The following is a 20,336-nucleotide window of genomic DNA, read 5'->3' on the forward strand; positions in this document are numbered from 1 at the left end:
TGGGCACAGTTTTATACATCTGTTAGAATCACTGATTCACATAGTCATATTCCATTTTTCACAAACAGGGTTTAAATGTCTTAATACTTTCTTGTAATTTCCAAATGTGTACCATAATTGTATATTTTTTTAAATTAGAAAAAAAACATTAATAGCTAATACTTATGAAGTAGTTATTGTGTGTCGGGCCCTGTGCAATCATTGAATTTTCATAAACACCTCCTGTGGTCGTAGTTTCATTTACATTTGAGGAAACTTGGATGCTAGTAGGCTAATTAGTAGCTTTCCCAAGTCATGCAGCTAATAGTGTAGCTGAGATGTGAATCCAGTAGTTTGGCTGTGTGCTTCTGCCTCAAATTGTGCACCATCAGCTCTGCAGCAGTGTGGCCGATCCTAGTTCTAATTTTCCTCCAGATAAAAAGCTTCCAGAGTTCCTAATACACAGTGGAGACTGTGGGTTTCTGAAAGTACAGATTATCTGCTATCAAACTCTGATCCAGTGACTTAGCAGTCTGCAGCATTACAAGTTAGGCAGGGACTTGGATTTCATTGTCTGTTCTCCTCATACTGACAGATGGTGTAGATGCCACCAAACCCTCCAAGAACACAGCAAGCACTTTTCCTTTCTGCTGCTTTTTTCCTTGGCTTTCCCTCTCTTTACATTTTATTTTTTAATTAACTTGCATATTGCATTAGATGAGGGCTCATGTTCTTTTTGAAAAATACACGAATCTCTCATTTAGCACTGTTTATTGAAGAGATTTAAAAAAGCAAGAGAGTTCCAAAAAACCATCTACTTCTCCTTTATTGACGACACCAAAGCCTTTGACTGTGGATCACAACAAACTGTGGAAAATTCTTAAAGCAACGGGATTGCCAGACCATCTTACCTGCCTTCTGAGAAATCTGTATGCAGGTCAAGGAGCAGCAATTAGAACTGGACATGGAACAACAGACTGGTTCCAAATCGGGAAAGGAGTACATCAAGGCTGTATATTGTCACCCTGCTTATTTAACTTCTGTGCAGAGCGTATTATGAGAAATGCCAGGCTGGATGAAGCACAAGCTGGAATCACGATTGCTGGGGGAAATATCAACAGCCTCAGATACACAGGTAACACCACCCTTATGGCAGAAAGCAAAGAACTGAAGAAACTGATGAAAATGAAAGAGAAGACTGAAAAAGTTGGCTTAAAACTCAACATTCAGAAAACTAGGATCATGGTATCTGGTCCTGTCACTTCATGGCAAATAGATGGGGAAACAGTGACAGACTTTATTTGGGGAGGTCTCCAAAATCACTGCAGATGATGACTGCAGCCATGAAATTAAAAGACGCTTATGCCTTGGAAGAAAAGCTATGACCAACCTAGACAGCATATTAAAAAGCAAAGAGATTACTTTGCCAACAGTGGTCCGTCTAGTCAAAGCTATGTCTTTTCCAGTAGTCATGTATGGATGTGAGAGTTGGACTATAAAGAAAGCTGAGCACCGAAGAATTGATGTTTTTGAACTGTGGTGTTGGAGAAGAGTCTTAGAGTCCCTTGGACTGCAAGGAGATCCAAGCAGTCCATCCTAAAGGAAATCAGTACTGAATAATCATTGGAAGGACTGATGCTGAAGACACTAAGTCATGTCCGACTGTTTTGCAACCCCATGGACTGTAGTCTGCGAGGCTCTACAGTGGCCACCTGATGCAAAGAACTGACTCATTGGAAAAGATCCTGATGTTGGGAAAGATTGAAGGTAGGAGGAGAAAGGGGACGACAGAGGATGAGATGGTTGGATGGCATCACCAACTCGATGGACAAGAGTTTGAGCAAGCTCTGGGAGTTGGTGATGGACAGGGAGGCCTGGTGTGCTGCAGTCCATGGGTCGCAAAGAGCTGGACACAACTGAGCGACTGAACTGAAATAAGAGATTTCCCTTTTCCTTTGAATTGCCATAGCACCTTTGTCCAAAATAATTGGCTGTGTCTGGATTTGTTTCTGGGTCCTCTCTTCTAATCCATTCATTTATATGTCTTATCATTTGGCCAGTAATTGCACAGTTTTAATTGCTGTGGATTTATCATGTCTTAAAATCAGGTAGTTTAGGTCTTCCAACTTTATTCTTTTTCAAAATTGCTTTCACTGTTATAAAATTTATAAGGAAATGAGAACAATTCTACGATCAAATTGTTCAGAAGAGTAAGCTGGAATTTGGATTAGAATTTCGTCGAATCTTTAGCTCAGTTTGGGAGGAGCTGACTTAACTTGGGATTCCCTGGTGGCTCAGTGGTAAAGAATCTGCCTGCCAGTGCAGGAGAGGCAAGTTCGATCCCTAGGTCTAGAAGATCCCTTGGGGCAGAAAATGGAATCTACTGCAGTATTCTTGCCTGGGAAATCCCATGGACAGAGGAGCCTCGCAGACTACAGTCCATAGGGTCAAAAAAGAGTTGGACATGACTTAATGTCTAAACAACATCACTGACTTTTTACTCATTCCTGCTGTTTCTGGACATGGTATATAATATGTAATGTAATATATAAACTTATTTTGGTCATTTTAAATTCTTTTTGTGTAGCCATTTGTTTCTTATATATTTTTTGGTTTTTTTTAAAACCCACTTGGTGATTTTCTTTTTTTTTTTTTTGATGGGCGACAACTTTATACTCCTAGCTATCACTAACTGTACAGTTAGAGACACAGAATTGTAGAAGAGCAGACAGCAGACATAGGAAAATATCAATCTTCATTATTTTGCCCATTTTTCATTATGTGTACACATCAGATTCTTCACATGAAAATGAATAGAATACACTCAGAAACTTGTACATTTGGTATCAAGGTAGGAAAGTTTGAGTTGATTAAAATTTTGAGATTTGATAATGGTATGAAAATACTTTCTTTACATTTACTTCATATATCTAGTATAACTTATATACAGAATGAAGCAACCATATAATATAAACCCTAATTCCATAGAATTTTGGTTTAAAATATATATAAATAAGAGCTCTGTTATTTTCTTTCTGTACCATAGTGTTATCTTTCTACTAGGTAATGACATTTATTGGATAGTTACGAATTAAGTGTGCTTTGGTATATTGTTTTTTATAGTGTCATATTCTAGTGTTTTGCATGGTGTTAGTATCTGGCAAAATACAAACATGCACAGAAAGAAATTACAAGTTCTTGTTTTGAAATGGACTCATAGATTTACCAAATGTAATGATGTGTTTAAACTTTCCATTATCCCAGTAAAATAATGTTTTTTTCTTAATTGTAACAGACATCAGACACCCTGAAGAGCTTTCTCTATTGAAAAAACCCAGAGATCCAACAAAGAAAAAAAAGAAAAAGCTAGATGACCAATCTGAAGATGAGGCGCTTGAACTAGAGGGGCCTCTTATCACTCCTGGATCAGGTGAGTCTTTGACTAAGAACGGGTTCAGTGTGAGAACCGTGAGAGCTGTATGCGTGCATGCGTGTGTGTGTGTGTGTGTGTGTGTGTGTGTGTGTGTGTGTATTTGAAATATAGTTGATTTACAATATTGTGCTAGTTTCAGGAATTGCAGCACAATGATTCATTTATTCATTTATACACAGTGATTCATATATACATACTTTTTCAGGTTCTTTTCCCTTATAGGTTATTAAAACATATTGAGTACAATTCCCTGTGCTGTACAGTAGGTCTTCCTGTGTGTTTTTGATATCAGTATAAATGGAGTAAATAGTCTGGAGAGTGGTCAGGGTAAAGAACACTCTCCTTCGGCATCTTTTCGCTCAATCTTTACATCATCACAAGAGTCTGCCACGTGCAGATCATCGTGTCAGGTGTTAGTAGTTGAATCACTAGTAGTTGAATCAGTAAGAAGAAGAGCTGGTTCTGTGCTCAGGAAAGGTCAAAAAGAGACAGACAGTACCTTAACTTGCCTCACTTCTCAGCATTGCGGAAATTGGAGGGTTTTTTTAGCATTTAGTTCCATTTTGGGTGTATTTTGTGGGAACCACCACTAATTTAGTTAAGACATTATTACTTCCATCAGGTTACTTAAAACGTCTATGCTTTGCACACGCTAATCTCTTAGTGCCTCTCTTGTTTCTTGAAGAAGCTTTCTCAGATATCCTTCCATTACCTCCCCAACCTGAATTAGGTATCCTGCTGTCATAGGTCACCAGACGTTTCTGTGTTTGGTATAATTTTATGTGTTCTCCCCTAATAATTGTGAGGTCCTGCATGAAGAGACTGTTTCTTACCTTTCTGTTACTAGGACCTAACAGCATATGGCATACAGTAGGAACATGGGCAGTGTCTGTTGAGAAGTTAGATGATTAATCAATTAGATTACATGGTTCTTTGGTTCCTGAAAATTGGTTTCCCATGTTTCCATTGGCTGCACATTTATTTATAAATCCATTTCTTAGGATAGATCTCAGAAGCAAATAAATAAACTAATTTTACTAATTCAGTTCATTCCTGTTTTTTAAAATTCTGGGGTGATGATGATGGTAATGAAAGTAAACAGTGAACACAAACTTATGTATGCCCAGAGCTATTTCACACACTATACCCATGGAAACTCATTTAATTCTCACTACAACCCATCAAAGTGGATTATGTTATTATTCACATATAAGGATAAAAATATTACAGCACAGTAAGATTCAGTTCAGTCGCTCAATCATGTCTGACTCTTTGCTAACAGTAAGGTTCAGTTCACTTCAGTTCAGTTCAGTCGCTCAGTCGTGTCCGACTCTTTGCGACCCGATGAATCCCAGCACGCCAGGCCTCCCTGTTCATCACCATCTCCTGGAGTTCGCTCAGACTCATGTCCATCGAGTCCATGATGCCATCCAGCCATCTCATCCACGGTCGTCCCTTTCTCCTCCTGCCCTCAATCCCTCCCAGCATCAGAGTCTTTTCCAGTGAGTCAACTCTTCCCACGAGGTGGCCAAAGTATTGGAGCTTCAGCTTTAGCATCATTCCTTCCAAAGAAATCCCAGGGTTGATCTCCTTCAGAATGGATTGGTTGGATCTCCTTGCAGTCCAGGGGACTCTCAAGAGTCTTCTCCAACACCACAGTTCAAAAGCATCAATTCTTTGGCACTCAGCCTTCTTCACAGTCCAACTCTCACATCCATACATGACCACAGGAAAAATCATAGCTTTGACTAGATGGACCTTAGTCAGCAAAGTAATGTCTCTGCTTTTGAATATGCTATCTAGGTTGGTCATAACTTTTTTTCCAAGGAGTAAGCGTCTTTTAATTTCATGGCTGCAGTCACCATCTGCAGTGATTTTGGAGCCCAAAAAAATAAAGTTTGACACTGTTTCCACTGTTTCCCCGTCTATTTCCCATGAAGTGATGGGACCGGATGCCATGATCTTCATTTTCTGAATGTTGAGCTTTATTTAAGCCAACTTTTTCGCTCTCCTCTTTCACTTTCATCAAGAGGCTTTTTAGTTCCTCTTCACTTTCTGCCATAAGGGTGGTGTCATCTGCATATCTGAGGTTATTGATATTTCTCCTGGCAATCTTGATTCCAGCTTGTGTTTCTTCCAGTCCAGCGTTTCTCATGATGTACTCTGCATAGAAGTTAAATAAGCAGGGTGACAATATCCAGCCTTGACGTACTCCTTTTCCTATTTGGAGCCAGTCTGTTGTTCCATGTCCAGTTCTAACTGTTGCTTCCTGACCTGCATACAAATTTCTCAAGAGGCAGGTCAGGTGGTCTGGTATTCCGTCTCTTTCAGAATTTTCCACAGTTTCTTGTGATCCACACAGTCAAAGGCTTTAGCATAGTCAATAAAGCAGAAATAGATGTGTTTCTGGAACTCTCTTGCTTTTTTCATGATCCAGCGGATGTTGGCAATTTGATCTCTGGTTCCTCTGCCTTAGGAGCCATAAAGAAGGCTAAGCACCAAAGAATTGATGCTTTCCAGTTGTGGTGCTGGAGAAAACTCTTGAGAGGTGACCCTTGGACTACAAGGAGAGCAAACCACTGGATCCTAAAGGAAATCAATCCTGAATGTTCATTAGAAGGACTAATGCTGAACCTCCAATACTCTGGCCATGTGATGCAAAGAGCCGACTCACTGGAAAAGACCCTGATACTGGGAAAGACTGAAGGCAGGAGAAGAGGGAGGCCGAGGATGAGATGGATAGATAGCATCATCAACTCAGTGGATATGAATTTGAGCAAACTCTGGGAGATAGTGAAGGACAAGGAAACCTGGCATGCTACAGTCCATGGGGTTGCAAAGAGTCAGATATTGTAACTGAACAACAAAGTTTAGAACATCTAAGGTCACATACCTTCTAACCTTTATGTCACTGCTCCTGTACTGATTACATCTCGGAGCTGCCAAGAATTAAGATAGTCCTTACTCTTAAGTAATTTATAGGCCAGTGGGAAACCATAATTACTATATTTAAGGAGGTAATACATAAATGTTAAATGAATATTATAGAAATAATGTTGTAGGAATTCAGAAGACAAAACAATTCCAAGTAGGGTGTATTCAGTTTTCAGGTTGGGGAAGTAAGTTTGTGAATTGGCTAGGATTCCAGTGGCTAGGATTTTGATAGGAAGAATAGGTGATCCAAGTAAAAAGAATGATATTAACAAAGAACATCCTGGCAAAAGAAAAGTACAAGATGTGTAAATAAACCATTTGAGCCAGTTCATGGGGGAGAAACCTCCAAGGAACTTTTGGATCACACTGGAGGGTATTTAATGTCAGACTGAGGAATATAGGCTAGTGCATTGTACAGTCACTGGTTTCTGAATATGGTACAAAATGAACAAATCATTACTTAATCAAATTTAATTCCAGTAAAATGTGGAGGAGGGAATGAGGGGAAAGAGTAGTGGTAGAGCCTACAGACTAATTAAGTCAAAGAGAGTGAAAGAATGTGTCTGTCATTAGAATACGATTAAAATCTGATTTAGACTTGATGGTTTATATAGATGAAGCCATGTGACAGTAGACAGAATCTCTGCTTTCAGTTTTTGGTTTTTTATTTTTTTTAGTTTAAATGAAAACTCAATTCTTAAGATGAAGAACTACATAGAAAGGTATATTTATGGGATGATTTTAGAGTGGTTGAAATCAGGCAGGATTGGTCTTAGAACTGCAAGGAAGAGCTTTTATATAGTCCTTTAAGAAAAGATAAAAGATAATGAATTAAGACAAGGGAAAGCTACAAATATTTTAGAGTAAGTAACTGTGGGTTTCTTTTCTTTCTTGTTTTAAATTGAGGTGTTACATACAGTAAAATGAACAGATTTTAAATTATAGATGAATATTTGCCGATACATACAACTTGTCACCACCCAGAACTAGGTATAGCATGTAACATGATACCAAGACCCCAGAAAGCCTCCTGCATGCCTTTTTCTGTGCCTCTCTCACCACAGAATAGGCTGGTTGGGCTGGTTCTTGAACCTTGTGTGAATGGAATCAGACACTGTGTGTGCTCTCTTGTCTGTGAAGTGACTATTTTCAGTTGAAGGATTTTTTTTTATAGGTTTAGTTGTCTACATCCAAACAGTTTAAAAACATTTGAGAAGCTGATGTGAAATGCTAAGAAAGTAAACAAAGATAGTGATATGAGAGGACTGATTATCTATAGAGAAGTCCCATACACACATGAAAAGTAATGCGATTAATTTTTAAAAGAAATACTAAATATCGAGTTTGCCTGCTTTTATGATTTGTCGGTCATATTAGTCAATGTTTGGACCAAAGGCTGACAGATTTGACCAGTTGCATATTATGTTCATACAAATAGCAACAGGTCTGTACATCTCAGCTTATGACGTCTTCTGGGGGTCAGACACTGTGCCCAGTGCTACACAGAGGTTCCTGTACCACAGGGTGTGGTTAGGAATAGGTGTAATTTTCATTCTACTGAGGCAGAAACAGGCTCAGTTTCCTTTAGTGCCTGTGTGCTTCCTGTATTATGAGCATCTATGTGAGCATGGTTAACAATTATATATTTATGTGTTTGCATATTTTCATTTCATCCTTACACAACATCTGTGATTTTGGTGGCATTATCCCCACTTTACTTACAAGGAAAGAACATTACAAGGGTTAGGTAATTTGCCCAAGGTCACAAAGCTAATCAGGAACACAGCTAGGATTCCAATCCAGATTGGTCTGGGTCTAGCACTCATATATCAAACCGTTATGTAACATCATTTCTCCAGTTTTTAATATTTAAAGGTGAATACCTTGTGAAATATTGGTGTGTAAATTATACTTCAACAAAGCTTTTTTTATTTAATGTTTCAAAAGGTAAAGGATCATGAGTGAATTAGCAATTCTCAGACGTTAGTCAGATTCTTACACAGAAATATGATAAAATTCTGAGTGTTTACATACCTTGTTTACAGGCTGTGCTCAGGTGATACACTCTCTAGTGCTTTGCCACTTGCTGGCTGTAACTAGGTAAATATCTATTCTCCAAGTACCTGTGAGGAGGGAACCATTTGAAGTAACATGATCCCATGTCTGTGGGAAACAATTTTTCCGTGTAAGAATTAACTTTGCTGTTTAGTGCTGATTTACAGATTACTAAAGATTTACTATGGAAGTAGAAAATTACTTCATTAAGAACTTTTCTAGGAAATCTTAAAGGCAGCTTGACAAAGGAAAAGTCAGGGTCCTAAGGTAATCAAGAAAGTCAGGAAAATCACCATGCAGGATGCCATTGTTCCTAACTAGAATTTGCCATTTTAAACATCAAAGCATTTTTTAAAAACTATTCTTTAATTATAAAAGTAATGTTTTTAATATTTATAGTAGGTGGCCCATACTGTCATGCTTGTTAAAGTCTTTGTTTCTCACCCTTATAGTTTTTAAGTTATCACTCTGTGGTGTTCAGCAAACTCATATATTTTGTTGCTGAGTACATATGCTACCTCATCTTACCCTTTATTAGTTTTCTGCTTCAAATATGGTTTAAATTGGGCAATCAGGAATACAGGCTGGTTGAGATTGTCACTGAACTGGGACTTAAAAGGAATTTAAAATGCACATACCCTCTGACCTAGCAGTGCTGCTAGAATTGGGAAATAAGTACAAAAATGTTTATTGGAATGCACTGTCTGCCGTAGCAGTGGTGACGTCAGTAATAAAACTCTAAAATGAATAAATGCACACAGTTTGGGAACGGCTTAAATAAGTTATGGTACCTGGGAGGCAGTATGTTTAGCTGCAGTTGAGTCAGACTGCTGATTTATAGCTTGGCTCTGCAACTTAATAGTTCTTGACACTGGACAAACATATGAACTTCTCTGTGCTTCAGTTTGCTCCTCTCAAATGACGACATATGAGCTATTACTGTAGGCTGCCTAACAACAAATAGGAAAATGAAGTGAAAGTATGGAATGTAGATTATACAAAGTGTAGGTAAATAAGAAGGAAGGGAATCGATTGAATGGCTGATTTTATTAGGTGTTGCGTAACGTAGGGGAATATATTATGTTATAGAAACTTCATAAAGAAGTTTCATTTCCACACCTTTTTTACATGTATAGTCTCTATAGCAGAATTATCCTTTGCACAATTGAGCTGGAGTATTGTTCTCAGCCCTTTTATAAGTAACTCTTTCACAAAATGCCCTTGTATTTTAAGGTTCTTTGCTTTACAACTAAATATTCCAGTTTTTTTCCTCAAAGGCTAAAAGAGAACATCACAGCCTTCTTTGTTTCTTCACATTCTACATGTTCACATTCTACAAATTGTTTTAGTATTCATTGGGAGAACACATTTAGAGGTATCAAATCAGATAACCCTGTGGTTAGTAAAAGTGTTTTTTTTTGGTTTGGTTTTTTTATTTTTTTGCTTTATGTTCTCTTCCTAGACTCTCTCTTGACAACTTTAAATATCTCTAGCCTTACCATCACTTTTTCATGGGTAGTTGTTTCTATCATTCTGTGTTTATGGGTAGTGTATAGTTAGAGATGACAGGAAAGAAATGCCTAAGCATATTCCTAAGTTAGGTAAGGAAAACAGCTATTTCATTAACAGCATCCATTTAACAATGTGACACCCATTTACACATTTTCTTTTTAAAAATTGTTACTACAGGATAAAATATATTAACAGAGTTGGAACTTTGAAGGGGATGTGCTTTTGCTTAATGTCATTCTGAATTTTTTTTTTTAAAGTCTTAATCAAATCTCAATTTTTGTAGTTTAAATGACAGAGAATAGATCATCAGTAGACTAATTCAAAACAAAATTTTTTTTAATGTAGCCTCTTTTTTTAAAAGAAGTATTTTTTTAAATGTATGCCTAGCCCTTTAACACTAAGGAAGCTGAAGATTAAAAAGATAATATCTCTGTAACTTCAGGGGATTAAATATAAAATGCACTTTTGTTAGCCTCTTTGTAGGGCAAAATTTATATATCCTTTTGCTTTAATGTTTTATTTGTAACTGTTGCAGCCAGTTCAACTATTCATTGAGAAAACAACAACATAAAATTATTATCTTAATTTATGTGAATTTATTCAGTTACATTGAGCTGTCTTAAAACAGGGTATGGTGATTTCAGAGAGTGATAAATATACATGTTTGCCACTAAACACATGCCAAGAGCACAACCTCATTGTTTTGAGTTGAACAAAAGCTCATTTTAGGTTATAGCTTCTAAGGTTCTTTATTCTTAAATTCACTTAAAATATTTATTTCAGTTTATGATTCACAGTTAGGAAAATCTGTTTTCCTTTTCTCATTTTCTTTTCATTTTCATTCTTTGTTTCTGTCTTCTATTGTTGCCTTTCCTTTACCTTCTGAACTCCTTTCTTTCCTTTTCTATAGGCACTGATGTTCTTTACATTGGCCCTCTGAAAGGTGAGCCTTGGCACAATTAAAAAACAAAAGTGTTGGTCGGTCTGCTTCAGCAATATCCTTAACTTATTCTAACTCTCTTGAACTGTTTTCCCTATAATTTCTACCAACTTAATTATATTTTTGACCTTATTGTTACATGTTCTTAATGCTATTCAAGTAAAGTTAATTTCACGTGTTTCTAAGACAGGTAAAATAATGTACTAAAGCTTTCCCTTCCAGAACGAAGTTTGTGTTTCACAATGTGTTTCACATCATTATAGCATGTATTACTGAAAACTAAGATAACTATTCTTCTACTTACTACCTATTTTTCACATTATTTATTAGGAACTATATATTCAAGCCCAGGACTTTATAGTAAAACAATGACCCCTACTTATGATGCTCATGATGGAAGCCCCTTGTCACCAACTTCTGCTTGGTTTGGTGACAGTGCTTTGTCAGAAGGCAACCCTGGTATACTTGCTGTCAGTCAGCCGATAACATCACCAGAAATCTTGGCGAAAATGTTCAAACCTCAAGCCCTTCTTGACAAAGCAAAAATCAACCAAGGGTAAGTTTTTGTTCTACTTGTTGTTGTTTTTTTGCTATTGTAAATTACAAGGTTTTTTTTAACTGAAGCATAGTTGATTTACAGTATCGTGTTTCAGTTGTGCAGCACAGCAGTTCAGTTTCATATATATGCATGTGTGTGTGTCTGTATGTACAACTGAATACAGTTACACAACAGGTCCTTGTTGGTTGTCTTATTTTATAAATAGTAGTGTGTATATGTTAATCCTAGCCTCCTAATTTATCCCTCCCAACCAAGGGTAAGTTTCAAAATATAGATACAATTTAAGAATTTCTTTATCTGCATAGAAGTAGAAAATTCATTCTGCCTTGCTTTGTTCCACTGTGTTTGTTAATTTGTCCAGGTGGCTTGATTCCTCAAGATCTCTCATGGAACAAGATGTGAAGGAAAATGAGGCCTTGCTGCTCCGATTCAAGTATTACAGCTTTTTTGATTTGAATCCAAAGGTACCGAGGGTTTAGAGGGATCTATTTTTGTTTCTCTTTGTTTCTTGGAAGTTGGTGGGTTAAGGAATTACTTGGATATGAATAGCAAGTCTTGAATATAATATTAGAAGCTCAAAACTTTGGATACAATTGCCAGTATTTTAAAGAAGTCTATTGTTTTAATAGGTTGGAAGCATAACTAAACCCTTTTCTTTTTGTTAAGATAATTGAATTGTTGGTTGATTTGTATTTTTTAACTTTCTTTTTTATTGAAATATAGTTGGTTAACTATGTTGTGGTAGTTTCAGGTATATAACAAAGTAATTCAGTTAACACGTGTATCTGTTCTTTTTCAAATTCTTTTCCCATTTAGGTTGTTAGGTAATATTGAGCAGAGTTCTTTGTGCTGTATAGTAGGTCCTTCTTGGTTATAACTTCTAAATACAGCAGTGTGTACATGTCAATCCCTAACTATTCTTTCTGCCACTCTTCCCTGCTGGTAACCATAAGTTTGTTCTGTAAGGCTGTCTGTTTCTGTTTTGTAAGTTCTTTGTATCATTTCTTTTTAGAATCTGCTTATAAGCGATATCATACCATACTTTTCTTTCTCTGTCTGACTTACCACTCAGTATGACAATCTCGGTTTCCTCCATGTTGCTGCAGATAGCGTTATTTCATTCTTTTTTTTAAAAAAGATTTATGTGTTTTATTTTAGTTTTGGCTGCGCTGGGTCTCTGTTGCTATGCGTGGGCTTTCTCTAGTTGTGGCGCACAGGCTTCTCTTGTTGCAGAGCACAGGCTCTAGAGCTCATGAACTCAGTAGTTGTGGTTGCTCTGCAGTATGTGGGATCTTCTGGACCAGGGATTGAACTGGAGTCCCCAGCATTACAAGGCATATTCTTAACCACTGGATCACCAGGGAAACCCTGTTTTATTCTTTTTAATGACTTCGTAATATTCCATTGTATATATGTGTGTTACATCCTCTTTATCCATTCCTCTGTTGATGGATATTAGGTTGCTTCCATGTCTTGGCTATTGTAAGCAGTGGTGTACCTGCAATGAACATAAGTTTGCATGTATCCTTTTTGACCATGTTTTTCTCTGGATATATGCCCAGGAGTGGGATTGTGGGATCATACGGTAGCTCCATCTTTAGTTTTTTAAGGAATCTCCATACTGTGTTCCATGGTTTGTATTTACTACAGAGTTGGTAACATTAGTTTATATTTTTTAATATCTCTCTTCAACTCTACTTTAGGTAGAAGAAAAATTTTCTGAAAGATTACCTATTCAATTACTTTCAAATTTCTAATTACATGTCCCAGATGTTGCTTCAAAAAAATTCTTTAAAAAAAAAAAATTCTTTTTAAGTCTACATTTCTCTCAGTTTCACAGCCAAACATTGTTATATGTTTTTACTGTCAAGTGGTTGTCATCATCTCTGCTACTGACATACTGTGCTTTTCTGATAAGATGTAAATTTGCTATAAAATCTGGAGTGTTTCTCCCAGAAAATACATGACACAGAGATTTGGATCTTTTGCTTTTGTATCATCCTTGTGGGTGGGGGGACTTCTCTTGTCTGCCTCTCATACTTTTCATGTCTAGATTGTAGCCTAGATTTTAATGTATGTATTTATCATCTTAAATTATGTGCTTAAATAATACTTTGTACAACACTAAAATATATATAGTATTATAAAAAATCATTTTAATTCTTTTTTAGGCTATATCATACCTAATTTTGGTAAACCCAAAGTTTTCTGGGAACACAGTTACATTTGCATGGGGTAGGAAGGGGCTATGCATTTTGTTACTATTCTAAGATATATTACTACTAGTTTTTATGAATATAACTGGATAATTCAGTAACACTTGAAGTTTTTTCCACAAATGTGTGTGTGCCCTTTATTTTGAATTTTTAAAATAATTACTGTTTCCAAGGACCTGCTACTTTGTCTGGGTATGCATTTCCACAGAAAGCAAGATGTTCCCTGAAATAATTAATATACTCTGTGATTATGACATGTTAGTGTAAGTTGCAAAACAATACTGAAAAGCAGTCAGTGCTGCCTTACTTTAATGTCTTCAAGTTAAATTCCTTTTGTTAAGGGCTAGTGTACCTAATGGTTATTACCCTGGAAAATAACATACAGAATCTACTCCTAATACTGAATATGTAAAAATCTTTTGGCATATTTGAATGCCATTTTTAATGAAAAATTAGAGATGGCGTATATAGATATATATATTCCTAAGGGTAGCTTTTTTCCTTATTGTTAATGTTAAAGGTAACATATTACAAAAGAATTGTGTCTCTTTTTGCTGCAGTATGATGCAATCAGAATCAATCAGCTTTATGAGCAGGCCAAATGGGCTATTCTCTTGGAAGAAATTGAATGCACCGAAGAAGAAATGATGATGTTTGCAGCCTTGCAGGTAGTGAAGAGTATTGGTAAATTGGACTTTAAAGGAGAATGGGTAGGGGATTATTTACATGGTAAAGTGGCATAGTAATTCCAATAGTACTTTGATAGAATGTTTTATTTTTTGCTATGTAGAAAGTGAATAGACACTTAGAAGGCAAAATATGTGAATTTAATTTTTTTGTCTTATGTAAGAGTTTAGTGGCATACTTAAATAGTTACTTTTCTATATCCTCCGACCCCCAGATCTATATTAGCTTAAAACTATGCAGTTTTCCCCTGGAAATAAAATCCATATTAAAAATCAGATTTCTGAAATGAAGCCTTGTATAACTTCATAAATAACTGGGAATGGTAATATTTGTAAAATGGGCTATGGCAGAATTTAATACCTTTTAACATGATAAAATTTTAATAGAATAGTAAAACTAAACATACATAAGTCTTTAGAATGGCAATTCCTTAAGAAGGAAGTAACTAACATTAAACTAGTATTTTTCCAGTTGTGGATCTTGCATACCACCTATTTCAGAATTACAGTAGGGCTTACTAAGAAATTAATGTCCACTGATCCCCCCTCTGGTAAAGTAATATTAGGACGGCACCCACAGTTCCGCATTCTTAGAGACACTGAGGTCTGACTGACCACTAGATTAATCTTTCTAGATGAATCATTTCAGCTATCTAAGTGTTCTCGGATTATGGTGGAATTCCATTTTCACATAAAGTTCTGATTAAGTTGATGTTCTTTGAGTACTATAAGCAAAAAGAACATTTAGTTTTGAGTGTCTTTTACTTTAACAGTGATTTAATTCTTCATTAGAACACAAATAAAAATGCTCTCCATCTTCCGTATTCTTTTACGTACCCAGAAAAGTTTCTGAGTTAAGACTCACAACATTGTTTTTTCGAGAGGAAGAACAGCTCATTTCTTCTCTGTTTATATTCTAAAAGAGGGAAATCAAAATGAACCCCAGATGGAAAATGAATGACAGATGAATTAGTTTAATTATTTATTTTCTAGAGACTTGCTTAATCAGTTAAGACTCTTTATGTCTTTGGATCATTAAGGCTACCTGAAGAATTTCTTGAATTAAACTCTGGAACAGTTTTTGGAAAATATCTCACTTGGTTACAGCATTGTCTCTACGTTTTTCCCACTTAGAGTAAGGGCTTTTAATTCTCTAGTGAAAATTTTGCTGATGACAAAGTAATAAGAAAACTTGTAAAATGTATATGGAGAAAACCACAGCTTTTCTTATATATTATTTCATTTTTTAAAAAAAGCCAACAGTTATATGCAGTGCCCAGCACATAGTAGGTATTCAAAAAGTAGTTATTGAATGAGTGTACACATAGTCATATTGTCACAGAAATGGGACTACTCTGCAGCTTTCCCCAGCTCCCACCCCATCCAGTGAACATTAGATATTCCATTTTGATTCAGTAGAAAAACACCTCAGAATGCTGGATTTTAATTCATGGAGACTGAATGCCCCAAAGCATAGCTTTCCCTGGACCATTTTAGAATCTAGATTCAGTGAGAGAAATTTGGACTACAAATCCCCTGAATTGTTAGAAGCCTTCCCAGAGACTGACCCAAAGCCTCTTGGAAGCCATCCAGCACAAGAAGAGGGAAACTCAGAAAATATGGCAAGGAGATGCCTAGTATTTTTTATTTTAGACATAGGCTGCACCCTGAACTATTCTCTTATTAGAGCTTCTGGTTCCTTGTGTAATAAATCTACAATAGTAAAAAGAAACAAAGTACTTCAAAGTAAGAAGTTGTGGATTTTGAAAAGTTAGAAAAGTTAGTAACACTATTTTTTAAGCATTTAGGTCCAATCATGTATTGTAACATTTAACAGCTGCCCCATGCACATTTGAAAGCAAAGCTGGATTTTAATGACCTGTCCAATTCACAGCCAGGATTTCTCCAGTATAACTCATAAGGACCTTCTGCATCAGACTCATTTAAGGCACTTAGCAGCCTGGGGCCCAGGCTGGACTCCAGATTTGCTGAGTCAGAATCTCTTGAGGATGAACCTAAGCATCTCTATGTTTAACCAGCTCTCCATATGCTTCTTATTATACTCTGATATTTGAGACCACTGCCTGAGAGCCTCAACCTACCTCCTTCTCCATGGTTTGTGAATATGAAAGTTTCTACTATTATAAGGATCTCATTTCAGCACAACTGAAGATACAGCCAGAGAGTAGTTGTTGTTAGTTGCTAAGTTTGTGACCCCATGGACTGTATCCCAACTGTAGTCCATAGAGTATAGCCTGGCTGTAGTCCTCTGTCCATGGGATTTCTCAGGCAAGAATACAGGAGTGGGTTGCCATTTCCTTCTCCAGGGGATCTTCCCGACCCAGGGGTCGAACCTGTGTCTCCTCCATTGGCAGGCGGGTTCTTTACTACTGAGCCACGAAGGGACCATAGCTAGCGACTAGTCATTATTAATTCACTAAATCTTAAAATAGAGGAACCTGTTGGCCTCTATTAGTTAATTAGATAATTGGCCTCAGCATTAGTTTACTAATTGTTCCCATGAACAGATTGTATTTGGTGAATGAATCCTTAAGAAATATGGACTGCTACTTATTTAGTGCTCTGAAAGATAAATGATTAAGTGATTTAAAAGTTCTGCTTAACTTTGTATAAAACGTCTTAAGTTTAGCATCAGAATCTAATCATTAATATTTGTTCTAAACCGTTTAAGTGTTTAAAATCATGAATAGTTCTACACCCAAAGATTTTGTTATATACATATAGGAGGACTTATCACTGCTCATTATGTATATACATATATGTATATGTGAGTATTCATGTGTGTCAGGGTGGTGTATGTATTCACATATAAACATGTTTATTCTTATGTATGAATGACAATGTAAGTTAGGTTTTCAGCATTGAATTGAAGATGAGGGGTAGTAGTGGAACTTTAGTTTTCAACATAATAGCGATAACTAACTTCCCGCTGCAGGGTAATAGTGCCCAACAGTAGTAAGTAGTAATAGTAGTAAGATATGGTAACCAGTGTTAATGCATGCATTTATTCAGACCTTATGCATATTCTGTTCGTTCATCCAGTACCTGTTGCTTCTAGCTTGCATGCTAGACATGGACTACTGCAGGGGGATGGGACACTTAAAAGTCACTGCTCGTGTAGAGTTCAGTGGACGAGGTGTTAACTCTAAATCCTAGGGATTCCTAAACTGAATTCATTTGTCAAAAATATCCTCCTTGTTTGAGTAAAGATTAATTAGCAGGTTTAGGACACTGATTTCAGGTGCCATGCCCATCATTTTTCTGTCCTTCTAATTCTTGGGAGACTTTTAGCCTTTCAGATTAGGTGACAAAAGGCATTCAATATAGATACAGATAATAATCTCACTTTAAAATTCATAGTTAGAAAAATCATTTAAATGAAATGTCACTTTGGTTATAGTATCATATCAATAAGCTGTCGATCATGACGTCAGAGAATCATCTGAACAACAGCGACAAAGAAGTTGATGAAGTTGATGCTGCCCTTTCAGACCTGGAGATTACTTTGGAAGGGGGAAAAACATCAACAATTTTGGTAGGGTGAATCTTTTGCCTATTAATTTAGTCTGATGCTTATACCTTTTTTTGGAATTAGGTTTTCATGAAGTGTTTGGGACATATAGAGAAATATTTAATGCTTTAGAGAATACATAGATTTTCCAGAAATTTTCAGGGAAGTTTTTTACATTAATACTGTTTAGTCTCTAGTGCTTCCAGCACAGTAGAGAGAGATCTTCTGCCAGTACAGTCTGCACATTCTCTTACAATCAGTGGGAGAACATTTCTGCAGAGGAAAAGTTAACTTCAAGCCATGGTAAAATCCGTTTATTGATCTCCAAATTTAAAATATTAGGAAAAGAAGAGGAAATAGATCTCAATAAAATTTTTAAATGCTTAGATTTTAGTTATTACAGAAGAAACACTATTCTCAGGACTGTTAAGAGTCAGAAAATTTCTGTATGCAGCTATAAACAGTTTAAGTCATATTAGAATCAACACTACATTCTTGTGGATTGTCTAAATTGCTGTATTGATCAAATTTTTAATAGCTTTTTATGCCATTTGAAAATGCCTTTGTACCATATGACCATGTATATAATACCTTTAAAATCTTTATAATCTGTAATTTATGTCATTTTCCTTGTTTATTGAACAAACTGGTTCTTAATAACAGATGCTAAACAGTTTCAAATTTTTTAAAAGTGAGAAAAAAATGTTTTCATTCTTTTCCTAGGGTGACATCACTTCCATTCCTGAACTTGCTGACTATATTAAAGTTTTCAAGTAAGTACAAAGAGAAGGAATTCCAAATATTAGTAAATAAATGTCAGTTTTATAGTCATGTTCACATTCTTGAAATTTATGTCACTGGCAAATGCATTTCTAAAAGCATTTGCCAGTTATGAACACTAAATTATAATGCGGAAAAATTTTACCTTTACAAAATTAAAATTCCTGTACTTATTAAGTTGTTTTATCTGATAAACATTTTACTTAAGGCAGGGAGGAGATTGTGTAACTTCGATGGATTGCATCATGCAAATTCTGAAACATACGGTTCATATAAAGCATCCTGTCTGGGTGAAAGCAGTATATAATGAACTGTTATTTTCAGTGGTTATTTCCTTGTTCTGAGCCCCAGAACTCACTGGACTCTATTCATTTGTTCATGGGATATTTACAACAGGATTCTAGAGTATCTTATCTAGATTTTTAAATGGTTGGTCTAGTCATACTCCACAGAATCAAGAGAGTTAGGCATTAAGACAGAAAGAGGAAAGGAGGTGATGTGGAATATAAGCTCTGGAATAAACCATTTATTGTAGCTGAAGATAAAACAGCTCCACATAGTAACATTTCTAAGCTACTGACCTGATTTCAGATGCTGCTCCCTACCTCCACTTTGTTTTCCTTTTACCCACCTTTTGCATCTGCCTACACTTTTCCTAATCCTCTCTTCCTCATGCTTCATGTTTGGCATTGGAGTGGCAAGTGAAAGTCACCACTGCAGTACATCCCTAGAGATAAGCACTTCGCACACTTTAGACTTGCCAGGCACACTTGCCTGTTTAGAGAGGCTCTGGAGGCAGCCCTGCGGACACCACGAACCTGCAGGTACTTAGAGGACCCAGGAACCTTCCAGTTATTTACATTTCCTTCACTTTTACTTTCCTGTCCTTTCCATGTGACCTGCTAGTGATTGGGACAGCTACAACTGACAGAAATTCGGGAATGTTATCCTTAGGGTCTTTCTCTGCTCACTCACTGTAATATCTCCTGAGCAGATTGAGAAGAAGGGGAAAATCCAGTAACAGCAACACTGAATATAACACACAAGATGAAAGGGGACTGAACTCAGCATATATAAAACTTGGCCTCAGACTTTTAACATTGTGAGATTTTGCTGCTAAAACATAGCATTGATAAAGTGACTTCAAAGTGTTTTTTTTTCCCCCCTTCTAATTCTGTTCAACGCATAGGCCAAAAAAGCTGACTCTAAAGGGTTATAAGCAGTATTGGTGTACCTTTAAAGATACATCTATTTCTTGTTATAAGAGCAAAGAAGAATCCAGTGGCACACCAGCTCATCAGATGAACCTAAGAGGTAAGGAAAGCCTTGGAATGACCGTATTGATGGTAGAATATCTATTAGCTAATATTCACTAAATTTCATTTTGCTGGGGGATAAAGCTTTTAGCAGTTCCTTTTGCTCCTTTAGGTACTTTTTTTAAGTTCAGTATTCAGTTTCCCATGAATATTTGGTTCTGATCCCTGTGCAGGCCTCACATGAAGGCTGTGCTTCTACTTTTATCCCAGGTAAATCTATGGCGTCCCTTTTCTGTTCTTCAGCATGAGCACGTGTAGGTTTTCTCATTCTGCGGGAGCTGCCCGCATATCTATTTCAGACTGCCTCATTCTCATCTCTGCTGTAGTCCCCTCCCAGTTTTTGCTGCTGTCTCCCTTCATCGTCAGCATCCTGCTCCTCTTCCTCACCTTAACA

At 36.5% G+C, this 20,336-nt stretch overlaps 1 protein-coding gene across 7 annotated transcripts in view; it reads left to right on the forward strand.

The window, feature by feature from the left end:
• Positions 1 to 20,336, forward strand: part of FERMT2 (FERM domain containing kindlin 2) — a 73,147-nt gene that overhangs the window by 40,526 nt on the left and 12,285 nt on the right. For 4 of the 7 annotated variants that reach the window (XM_040226423.1, XM_040226422.1, XM_040226424.1 and 1 more), the window contains exons 4-11: positions 3,275 to 3,409; positions 10,824 to 10,856; positions 11,184 to 11,409; positions 11,774 to 11,876; positions 14,189 to 14,296; positions 17,736 to 17,870; positions 18,570 to 18,619; positions 19,816 to 19,940. In XM_040226423.1, coding sequence (XP_040082357.1) covers positions 3,275 to 3,409; positions 10,824 to 10,856; positions 11,184 to 11,409; positions 11,774 to 11,876; positions 14,189 to 14,296; positions 17,736 to 17,870; positions 18,570 to 18,619; positions 19,816 to 19,940 — 915 coding nt within the window. The remainder of the gene's footprint in view (positions 1 to 3,274; positions 3,410 to 10,823; positions 10,857 to 11,183; positions 11,410 to 11,773; positions 11,877 to 14,188; positions 14,297 to 17,735; positions 17,871 to 18,569; positions 18,620 to 19,815; positions 19,941 to 20,336) is intronic. The other 3 variants (XM_040226425.1, XM_040226427.1, XM_040226428.1) reach the window with 1 other exon arrangement.

Source organism: Oryx dammah, unplaced genomic scaffold, assembly GCF_014754425.2.
Source record: "Oryx dammah isolate SB20612 unplaced genomic scaffold, SCBI_Odam_1.1 HiC_scaffold_26, whole genome shotgun sequence".
NCBI lineage: Eukaryota > Metazoa > Chordata > Mammalia > Artiodactyla > Bovidae > Oryx > Oryx dammah.